The sequence below is a fragment of the Thunnus maccoyii genome, chromosome 3, assembly GCF_910596095.1.
Source record: "Thunnus maccoyii chromosome 3, fThuMac1.1, whole genome shotgun sequence".
NCBI classification, from domain to species: domain Eukaryota; kingdom Metazoa; phylum Chordata; class Actinopteri; order Scombriformes; family Scombridae; genus Thunnus; species Thunnus maccoyii.
In genome coordinates this window covers 37,284,401-37,295,959 of record NC_056535.1, presented here as the reverse complement: position 1 = coordinate 37,295,959, position 11,559 = coordinate 37,284,401, and the positions used below count along the sequence as shown (strand labels likewise).

At 40.0% G+C, this 11,559-nt stretch overlaps 1 protein-coding gene across 1 annotated transcript in view; it reads right to left on the bottom strand.

Moving 5' to 3' along the window:
• The window catches only part of zgc:77375 (uncharacterized protein LOC402927 homolog), a 14,880-nt gene continuing 3,321 nt past the window's right edge, over positions 1-11,559 (bottom strand). Inside the window, exons 4-9 of the mRNA XM_042405940.1 lie at positions 10,067-10,160; positions 3,944-3,977; positions 2,973-3,147; positions 1,471-1,647; positions 516-693; positions 1-409 (exon numbers count right to left, since the gene is read on the bottom strand). Coding sequence (XP_042261874.1) covers positions 227-409; positions 516-693; positions 1,471-1,647; positions 2,973-3,147; positions 3,944-3,977; positions 10,067-10,160 — 841 coding nt within the window. The 3' untranslated portion in view covers positions 1-226. The remainder of the gene's footprint in view (positions 410-515; positions 694-1,470; positions 1,648-2,972; positions 3,148-3,943; positions 3,978-10,066; positions 10,161-11,559) is intronic.

Sequence of the window (11,559 nt, the reverse complement as noted above, 5' to 3'; positions counted from 1 at the left end):
GATGTTTACCGTTAAATCATAAAATCACCAGTGTTTTTATTTCTGTATCAGATCAGATGTTCAGAGCATCAACAGGTTCAGATTAGTGAGCGTACTAGTTTATGTTAAAGGATTAAAAATCTATAAAAAAAATATAAAACTGCAGCTTCAGTAGACAAAGATGTTTGAGGTCAGAGGTCACAATTTTGAATCTCCTGATCGGGGGAGGTGCATCAGAGGTCAAAGGTCACAGAGTCTCCTGCTGTAGCAGCAGGTCGACGGCAGCCTCCACGTCCTCCACCACATGGCTCGGCTCCACCAGGTCCGGCTCCAGGACCAGGTCCCTGTGTCCATGGAACACCGTCTCTGCGACATCGCTGCTCTGGTCGCTAGGCAACGGGGAGCGAGGGTTGTAGACACCTGTGCACACCTGAGGACAGGTAGAGCAGCTCTGTGTTAACGAGAGACCTCAAGTGTTCCCACATCATTATTAACACGGTGACTGACAGAGATGATTGACAGCTGCGTCCACCTACCAATATGGAGCGACACTCAGCAGCAGCAGACACCAGCTCCGCCTCCGGCACCGCCATCGTCACCTGACTCCCCGTTCCCTGGGCAACAAGCTTGGTATTGGTCGTCATAGCAGCATGCTGCTGAGCCAGGTAGCGGTTGTACAGGTTGGCACCGTAGATGTCTGTCATCAAGTTGTCACTAGTCAACAACAAGATGATGGTGTTATGGACAGTTTGGTTACCCAACAGTGTAGATGGTGTTATGGACAGTAGTGTAGATGGTGTTATGGACAGTTTGGTTGCCCAACAGTGTAGATGGTGTTATGGACAGTTTGGTTGCCCAACAGTGTAGATTGTGTTATGGACAGTGTGGTTACCCAACAGTGTAGATGGTGTTATGGACAGTAGTGTAGATGGTGTTATGGACAGTTTGGTTACCCAACAGTGTAGATGGTGTTATGGACAGTAGTGTAGATGGTGTTATGGACAGTTTGGTTACCCAACAGTGTAGATGGTGTTATGGACAGTAGTGTAGATGGTGTTATGGACAGTTTGGTTACCCAACAGTGTAGATGGTGTTATGGACAGTAGTGTAGATGGTGTTATGGACAGTTTGGTTACCCAACAGTGTAGATGGTGTTATGGACAGTAGTGTAGATGGTGTTATGGACAGTTTGGTTACCCAACAGTGTAGATGGTGTTATGGACAGTAGTGTAGATGGTGTTATGGACAGTTTGGTTACCCAACAGTGTAGATGGTGTTATGGACAGTAGTGTAGATGGTGTTATGGACAGTTTGGTTGCCCAACAGTGTAGATGGTGTTATGGACAGTTTGGTTACCCAACAGTGTAGATGGTGTTATGGACAGTTATGTTACCCAACAGTGTAGACGGTGTTATGGACAGTAGTGTAGATGGTGTTATGGACAGTTTGGTTACCCGACAGCGTAGATGGTGTTATGGACACTTTGGTTACCCGACAGCGTAGATGGTGGTCAGTTTGTGGTTGTGGTTCTGCAGCCTCAGCAGGTGCTCGGCATACTGGTATGTGAGCAGACTGGGTTTTCCCAGCAGCGCCTGGTACTGCAGCTCCCGCCCCGTCAGCTTTCTGTACACAGACTCCAGACACAGCAGGAACATCCCGTGACCAAATCTACAGCAACACGGCAGAGTCAAAAGTGCATCCTGAATGCAGATATGAAAACAGTTCACATCCCTGTTGTTCAGATCTTTGTGAATGTAGATCTATTTTCTGTGGTTGGGTGGTCAGCTGATCAGGTGATCAGGTGGGCAGGTGGTCAGGTGATCAGGTGGGCAGGTGGTCAGGTGAGTAACATGGTCTTGCAGTAGAGGAGGCTGCAATTTCAGGACCACATTTCTAGGACCCTAGTCATGACACTGGCACTGGCACACAGTAGCAGGAGACTGCCGTTCACTTCTCGTTCTCAACTGCAAGTGTCCTGTTTCCAACTGTGAATCGTGACAGTTTTTTTAAAAATGTAACAACGATTGTCGTGGTGTTTACTGTTGCCACGATGATGATGTTTTTGTGCATAAACCTTACCAGACCTTAACCACAGCATTGTAACATCATAAAACATCATTTTCAACAGTGATGTGTAACAGTTTTGTAAAGCACCGATAGAGGCGGCATATCATAAAACACTAACCAAGTACTTGGACAGAAAGTAGTATTTGGGTGGAATAAACGTTTAAGGCCAAAACGCACTTAAAGTGATAATTGACACACCTCATTTGATGCTCCCATGGTGCACTGCAGGCATCAGATTTGAAATGCCAACACCACATAACAACACAGATTCTTCTTGTTGGCCTGAGTAAACCTTTAAGACTAAGCACTCAGACAGAGAGCAGTATTTGGGTGGAATAAACCTTTAAGACTAAGCACTCAGACAGAGAGCAGTATTTGGGTGGAATAAACCTTTAAGACTGTAAGCACTCGGACAGAGAGCAGTATTTGGGCGGAATAAACCTTTAAGACTGTAAGCACTCGGACAGAGAGCAGTATTTGGGCGGAATAAACCTTTAAGACTGTAAGCACTCGGACAGAGAGCAGTATTTGGGCGGAATAAACCTTTAAGACTAAGCACTCAGACAGAGAGCAGTATTTGGGTGGAATAAACCTTTAAGACTGTAAACACTCAGACAGAGAGCAGTATTTGGGTGGAATAAACCTTTAAGACTGTAAGCACTCAGACAGAGAGCAGTATTTGGGTGGAATAAACCTTTAAGACTGTAAGCACTCAGACAGAGAGCAGTATTTGGGTGGAATAAACCTTTAAGACTGTAAGCACTCAGACAGAGAGCAGTATTTGGGTGGAAAACTGCCTCGGTTGCACTTTTGCAGTCGTGAAAGATCAGGCCCATAAATGCAGCCTCCTCTTCTGCAGGAACATAGTATAGGATCAGGTAGTCAGATAGTCAGGTGATCAGGCAGTCAGGTGGTCATGTGGTTACCGTGGTGACGGTGCCTCAGCCATCCACATCAGGTCAATGTTGCAGGCCAGCACCGGCAGCTGAGCCGGCAGCTGCGGGTCATAAGCTGAAGCAGGTCTCCCATTGGTCAGCAGGACGTCCATTAGCAACTGCAGGTTGGTCTCCCATCTGATTGGCTCCCCGAACAGCACGATTGCTACGGAAACACAGGAAGTCATCGAAAAATGGTCAACAAAATAAGAAACTCTCTCGTGTTTGATCTGTTTTCCTTAATTCTATATCATTTTTATATTATTAAATCTTTTTTTGGTTTTACAGTTGTTTTCATTTGTTTGTGTTTGTTGTTGTTCCAAATATCTTTTATGTCTGTGCAGAACATTGAATTGTCTCTCCAAATCAATAGAAATAATTAATAATACATAATTAATTAATAATAATTAATAATCAATCAACCTTTACTCACACATGGAAATAACACAAAGAAAAGAAACGAACTTTAGACAAAGGTCAACAGAAATGTAAAACACTGGATTAAATGCATCAACTGTGTTATGTGAACATAAATGAAAAACATCTGAAACATGATAAATGTTAATGAGCCACAATTAGAAGCAGAATTAATAACATGATAAATGTTAATGAGCCACAATTAGAAGCAGAATTAATAACATGATAAATGTTAATGAGCCACAATTAGAAGCAGAATTAATAACATGATAAATGTTAATGAGCCACAATTAGAAGCAGATTTAATAACATGATAAATGTTAATGAGCCACAATTAGAAGCAGATTTAATAACATGATAAATGTTAATGAGCCACAATTAGAAGCAGAATTAATAACATGATAAATGTTAATGAGCCACAATTAGAAGCAGATTTAATAACATGATAAATGTTAATGAGCCACAATTAGAAGCAGAATTAATAACATGATAAATGTTAATGAGCCACAATTAGAAGCAGATTTAATGTGTAATTGTTGAGTTACCTTCTATTTGGGGAAAATTCTGCAGAGGAGATGCCTGAAACAGGTGTACAGGTATTATGTACAGGTAATATGTATGTAGTATGTAGTGTGTAGTATGTATTGTGTAGTGTGTAGTATGTAGTATGTAGTGTGTAGTATGTAGTATGTATTGTGTAGTGTGTAGTATGTATTGTGTAGTGTGTAGTATGTAGTGTGTAGTATGTAGTATGTATTGTGTAGTGTGTAGTGTGTAGTATGTATTGTGTAGTGTGTAGTGTGTAATGTGTAGTGTGTAGTATTTGGTGTGTAGTATGTATTGTGTAGTGTGTAGTATGTAGTGTGTAATGTGTAGTGTGTAGTATATAGTGTGTAGTGTGTAATGTGTAGTGTGTAGTATTTAGTGTGTAGTGTGTAGTATGTAATGTGTAATGTGTAGTGTGTAGTATGTAGTGTGTAGTGTGTAGTATGTAGTGTGTAGTGTGTAGTATGTATTGTGTAGTGTGTAGTGTGTAGTGTGTAGTGTGTAGTATATAGTGTGTAGTATGTAGTGTGTAGTATGTAGTGTGTAGTATGTATTGTGTAGTGTGTAGTGTTTAGTGTGTAGTATATAGTGTGTAGTATGTAGTGTGTAGTATGTAATGTGTAGTATGTAATGTGTAGTATGTAGTGTGTAGTGTGTAGTATATAGTGTGTAGTGTGTAGTATATAGTGTGTAGTATGTAGTGTGTAGTATGTAGTGTGTAGTATGTATTGTGTAGTGTGTAGTGATTAGTGTGTAGTATATAGTGTGTAGTATGTAGTGTGTAGTATGTAATGTGTAGTATGTAATGTGTAGTGTGTAGTATGTAGTGTGTAGTATATAGTGTGTAGTATGTAGTATGTATTGTGTAGTGTGTGGTATGTAGTGTGTAGTATGTAGTGTGCAGTATGTAGTGTGTAGTGTGTAGTGTGTAGCATGTAGTGTGTAGTGTGTAGTATGTAGTGTGTAGTGTGTAGTATGTAGTGTGTAGTGTGTAGTATGTAGTGTGTAGTACCCCGTATGTAGTGTGTAGTATGTTATGTGTAGTATGTATGTAGTATGTAGTGTGTAGTGTGTAGTGTATAGTATGTAGTATGTAGTATGTATTGTGTAGTATGTATTGTGTAGTGTGTAGTGTGTAGTATATACTGTGTAGTATATAGTGTGTAGTATGTAGTGTGTAGTATGTAATGTGTAGTATGTAATGTGTAGTGTGTAGTATGTAGTGTATAGTATATAGTGTGTAGTATGTAGTATGTATTGTGTAGTGTGTGGTATGTAGTGTGTAGTATGTAGTGTGTAGTGTGTAGTATGTAGTGTGTAGTGTGTAGTATGTAGTGTGTAGTACCCCGTATGTAGTGTGTAGTATGTTATGTGTAGTATGTATGTAGTATGTAGTGTGTAGTGTGTAGTGTATAGTATGTAGTATGTAGTGTAAAGTATGTAGTATGTAGTATGTATTGTGTAGTGTGTGGTATGTATTGTGTAGTGTGTAGTATGTAGTGTGTCGTATGTAGTGTGTAGTATGTAGTGTGTAGTGTATAGTATGTAGTGTAAAGTATGTAGTGTGTAGTATGTAATGTGTAGTATATATTGTGGAGTGTGTAGTATGTAGTATGTAGTGTGTAGTATGTAGTGTGTAGTATGTAATATGTAGTATATATTGTGTAGTATATAGTATGTAGTGTGTAGTGTATAGTGTGTAGTATGTAGTGTGTAGTATGTAATGTGTAGTATTTATGTAGTATGTAGTATGTAGTGTGCAGTGTGTAGTGTATAGTATGTGATATGTAGTGTGTAGTGTGTAGTATATACTGTGTAGTATGTAGTGTGTAGTGTGTAGTATGTATTGTGTAGTGTGTAGTATATAGTGTGTAGTGTGTAATGTGTAGTGTGTAGTATTTGGTGTGTAGTATGTATTGTGTAGTGTGTAGTATGTAGTGTGTAATGTGTAGTGTGTAGTATATAGTGTGTAGTGTGTAATGTGTAGTGTGTAGTATTTAGTGTGTAGTGTGTAGTATGTAATGTGTAATGTGTAGTGTGTAGTATGTAGTGTGTAGTGTGTAGTATGTAGTGTGTAGTGTGTAGTATGTATTGTGTAGTGTGTAGTGTGTAGTATATAGTGTGTAGTGTGTAGTGTTTAGTGTGTAGTATATAGTGTGTAGTATGTAGTGTGTAGTATGTAATGTGTAGTATGTAATGTGTAGTGTGTAGTATGTAGTGTGTAGTATATAGTGTGTAGTATGTATTGTGTAGTGTGTGGTATGTAGTGTGTAGTATGTAGTGTGCAGTATGTAGTGTGTAGTGTGTAGTATGTAGTGTGTAGTATGTAGTGTGTAGTGTGTAGTATGTAGTGTGTAGTATGTAGTGTGTAGTACCCCGTATGTAGTGTGTAGTATGTTATGTGTAGTATGTATGTAGTATGTAGTGTGTAGTGTGTAGTGTATAGTATGTAGTATGTAGTATGTATTGTGTAGTATGTATTGTGTAGTGTGTAGTGTGTAGTATATAGTGTGTAGAATGTAGTGTGTAGTATGTAATGTGTAGTGTGTAGTATGTAGTGTATAGTATGTAGTGTGTAGTATGTAGCGTGTAGTGTGTAGTGTGTAGCGTGTAGTGTGTAGTATGTAGTATGTAGTGTGTAGTGTGTAGTATGTAGTATGTAGTGTGTAGTATGTAGTGTGTAGTGTGTAGTATGTATTGTGTAGTGTGTAGTATGTATTGTGTAGTGTGTAGTATGTAGTGTGTCATATGTAGTGTGTAGTATGTAGTGTGTAGTGTATAGTATGTAGTGTAAAGTATGTAGTGTGTAGTATGTAATGTGTAGTATATATTGTGGAGTGTGTAGTATGTAGTATGTAGTGTGTAGTATGTAGTGTGTAGTATGTAATATGTAGTATATATTGTGTAGTATATAGTATGTAGTGTGTAGTGTATAGTGTGTAGTATGTAGTGTGTAGTATGTAATGTGTAGTATTTATGTAGTATGTAGTATGTAGTGTGCAGTGTGTAGTGTATAGTATGTGATATGTAGTGTGTAGTGTGTAGTATATAGTGTGTAGTATGTAGTATGTAGTGTGTAGTGTGTAGTATGTATTGTGTAGTGTGTAGTATATAGTGTGTAGTGTGTAGTATTTGGTGTGTAGTATGTATTGTGTAGTGTGTAGTATGTAGTGTGTAATGTGTCGTGTGTAGTATATAGTGTGTAGTGTGTAATGTGTAGTGTGTAGTATGTAGTGTGCAGTATGTAGTGTGTAGTGTGTAGTATGTAGTGTGTAGTATGTAGTGTGTAGTGTGTAGTGTGTAGTATGTAGTGTGTAGTGTGTAGTATGTAGTGTGTAGTATGTAGTGTGTAGTGTGTAGTATGTAGTGTGTAGTACCCCGTATGTAGTGTGTAGTATGTTATGTGTAGTATGTATGTAGTATGTAGTGTGTAGTGTGTAGTGTATAGTATGTAGTATGTAGTATGTATTGTGTAGTATGTATTGTGTAGTGTGTAGTGTGTAGTATGTAATGTGTAGTATGTAATGTGTAGTGTGTAGTATGTAGTGTATAGTATATAGTGTGTAGTATGTAGAATGTATTGTGTAGTGTGTGGTATGTAGTGTGTAGTATGTAGTGTGTAGTGTGTAGTGTGTAGTATGTAGTGTGTAGTGTGTAGTATGTAGTGTGTAGTACCCCGTATGTAGTGTGTAGTATGTTATGTGTAGTATGTAGTGTGTAGTGTATAGTATGTAGTATGTAGTGTAAAGTATGTAGTATGTAGTATGTATTGTGTAGTGTGTGGTATGTATTGTGTAGTGTGTAGTATGTAGTGTGTAGTGTATAGTATGTAGTGTAAAGTATGTAGTGTGTAGTATGTAATGTGTAGTATATATTGTGGAGTGTGTAGTATGTAGTATGTAGTGTGTAGTATGTAGTGTGTAGTATGTAATATGTAGTATATATTGTGTAGTATATAGTATGTAGTGTGTAGTTTATAGTATGTAGTGTGTAGTGTATAGTGTGTAGTATGTAGTGTGTAGTATGTAATGTGTAGTATTTATGTAGTATGTAGTATGTAGTGTGCAGTGTGTAGTGTATAGTATGTGATATGTAGTGTGTAGTGTGTAGTATATAGTGTGTAGTATGTAGTATGTAGTGTGTAGTATGGACTATGTAGTATGTAGTGTGTAGTATGTAGTGTGTAGTATACAGTGTGTAGTATGTAGTGTGTAGTGTGTAGTATGTAGTGTGTAGTATGTAGTATGTATTGTGTAGTATGTAGTGTGTAGTATGTAGTGTGTAGTGTGTAGTATGTAGTGTATAGTACCCCGTATGTAGTGTGTAGTGTGTAGTGTAAAGTATGTAGTGTGTAGTGTGTGGTATGTATTGTGTAGTGTGTAGTATGTAGTGTGTAGTATGTAGTGTGTAGTACCTAGTATGTAGTGTGTAGTATGTAATGTGTAGTATGTATGTGGTATGTAGTGTGTAGTACCTAGTATGTAGTGTGTAGTATGTAATGTGTAGTATGTATGTGGTATGTAGTGTGTAGTGTGTAGTATGTAGTATGTAGCGTGTAGTGTGTAGTGTATAGTATGTAGTATGTAGTTTATAGTATGTAGTGTGTAGTGTATAGTATGTAGTATGTAGTGTGTAGTATGTAGCGTGTAGTGTGTAGTATATAGAATGTAGTGTGTAGTATGTAGCGTGTAGTGTGTAGTGTATAGTATGTAGTATGTAGTTTATAGTATGTAGCGTGTAGTGTGTAGTGTATAGTATGTAGTATGTAGTTTATAGTATGTAGTGTGTAGTGTGTAGTGTAAAGTATGTAGTTTATAGTATGTAGCGTGTAGTGTGTAGTGTATAGTATGTAGTATGTAGTTTATAGTATGTAGTGTGTAATGTGTAGTGTAAAGTATGTAGTGTGTAGTGTGTGGTATGTATTGTGTAGTGTGTAGTATGTAGTATGTAGTGTGTCGTATGTAGTGTGTAGTATGTAATGTGTAGTATGTATGTGGTATGCAGTGTGTAGTGTGTAGTATATAGAATGTAGTGTGTAGTATGTAGCGTGTAGTGTGTAGTGTATAGTATGTAGTATGTAGTTTATAGTATGTAGTGTGTAGTGTGTAGTGTATAGTATGTAGTATGTAGTGTGTAGTATGTAGCGTGTAGTGTGTAGTATATAGAATGTAGTGTGTAGTATGTAACATGTAGTGTGTAGTGTATAGTATGTAGTATGTAGTTTATAGTATGTAGCGTGTAGTGTGTAGTGTATAGTATGTAGTATGTAGTTTATAGTATGTAGTGTGTAGTGTGTAGTGTATAGTATGTAGTATGTAGTTTATAGTATGTAGCGTGTAGTGTGTAGTGTATAGTATGTAGTATGTAGTTTATAGTATGTAGTATGTAGTGTGTAGTGTGTGGTATGTATTGTGTAGTGTGTAGTATGTAGTATGTAGTGTGTCGTATGTAGTGTGTCGTATGTGGTGTGTAGTATGTAATGTGTAGTATGTATGTGGTATGTAGTGTGTAGTGTGTAGTGTATAGTGTGTAGTATGTAGTATGTAGTGTGTCGTATGTAGTGTGTCGTATGTAGTGTGCCGTATGTAGTGTTTAGTATGTAATGTGTAGTATGTATGTGGTATGTAGTGTGTAGTGTGTAGTGTATAGTATGTAGTATGTAGTTTATAGTATGTAGTGTGTAGTGTGTAGTGTGTGGTGTGTAGTATGTAGTGTGTAGTGTGTAGTGTGTGGTGTGTAGTATGTAGTGTGTAGTGTGTAGCGTGTAGTGTGTAGTGTGTAGTATGTAGTGTGTAGTGTGTAGTGTGTAGTATGTAGTATGTAGTGTGTAGTGTGTAGCGTGTAGTGTGTAGTGTGTGGTGTGTAGTATGTAGCGTGTAGTGTGTAGTGTGTAGCGTGTAGTGTGTAGTGTGTAGTATGTAGTGTGTAGTGTGTAGTGTGTGGTGTGTAGTATGTAGCGTGTAGTGTGTAGTGTGTAGCGTGTAGTGTGTAGTGTGTAGTATGTAGTGTGTAGTATGTAGTATGTAGTGTGTAGTATGTAGTGTGTAGTGTGTAGTGTGTAGTATGTATTGTGTAGTGTGTAGTATGTATTGTGTAGCGTGTAGCGTGTAGTGTGTACTAACAGGCAGTTTGGGCCTCCTGTTGTGGTCCACCATGTCCAGCAGGGGGTGATGATCTCTGAGCTGCTCGATGCTCACAACCTTCTGAAAACCCAAACTGACCACAGTCAAGACTTAAACACTGAGACAGTCTGAAGATCAATCAGATCAATCAAATCCATCAGATCAATCACATCCATCAGATCAATCAGATCAATATCAATCTGGGGCTGAAACGATTCCTCAAGAAACTCAAGTAACTTGATTACTTGCATCAAAGCTTTGTTTAATCCGTTTAACTTTATATAGCGTGCTGTGTTTTGCACGGATGATTTTACTGTCGCACGTGTTGCAAACCTGACTGACTGATCTCCGGTACCGCGAGTCCTCGGTGCAACCTCATACACTCACCAGCCACTTTATGAGGTACACCTCACCATCACTGGGCCGGACCCCAGTATACACTCACCAGCCACTTTATGAGGTACACCTCACCATCACTGGGCCGGACCCCCTTATACACTCACCAGCCACTTTATGAGGTACACCTCACCATCACTGGGCCGGACCCCCTTATACACTCACCAGCCACTTTATGAGGTACACCTCACCATCACTGGGCCGGACCCCCTTATACACTCACCAGCCACTTTATGAGGTACACCTCACCATCACTGGGCCGGACCCCAGTATACACTCACCAGCCACTTTATGAGGTACACCTCACCATCACTGGGCCGGACCCCCTTATACACTCACCAGCCACTTTATGAGGTACACCTCACCATCACTGGGCCGGACCCCCTTATACACTCACCAGCCACTTTATGAGGTACACCTCGCCATCACTGGGCCGGACCCCCTTATACACTCACCAGCCACTTTATGAGGTACACCTCACCATCACTGGGCCGGACCCCCTGATACACTCACCAGCCACTTTATGAGGTACACCTCGCCATCACTGGGCCGGACCCCCTTACACACTCACCAGCCACTTTATGAGGTACACCTCACCATCACTGGGCCGGACCCCCTTATACACTCACCAGCCACTTTATGAGGTACACCTCACCATCACTGGGCCGGACCCCCTTATACACTCACCAGCCACTTTATGAGGTACACCTCGCCATCACTGGGCCGGACCCCCTTATACACTCACCAGCCACTTTATGAGGTACACCTCACCATCACTGGGCCGGACCCCCTGATACACTCACCAGCCACTTTATGAGGTACACCTCGCCATCACTGGGCCGGACCCCCTTACACACTCACCAGCCACTTTATGAGGTACACCTCACCATCACTGGGCCGGACCCCCTTATACACTCACCAGCCACTTTATGAGGTACACCTCACCATCACTGGGCCGGACCCCCTTACACACTCACCAGCCACTTTATGAGGTACACCTCGCCATCACTGGGCCGGACCCCCTTACACACTCACCAGCCACTTTATGAGGTACACCTCGCCATCACTGGGCCGGACCCCCTTATACACTCACCAGC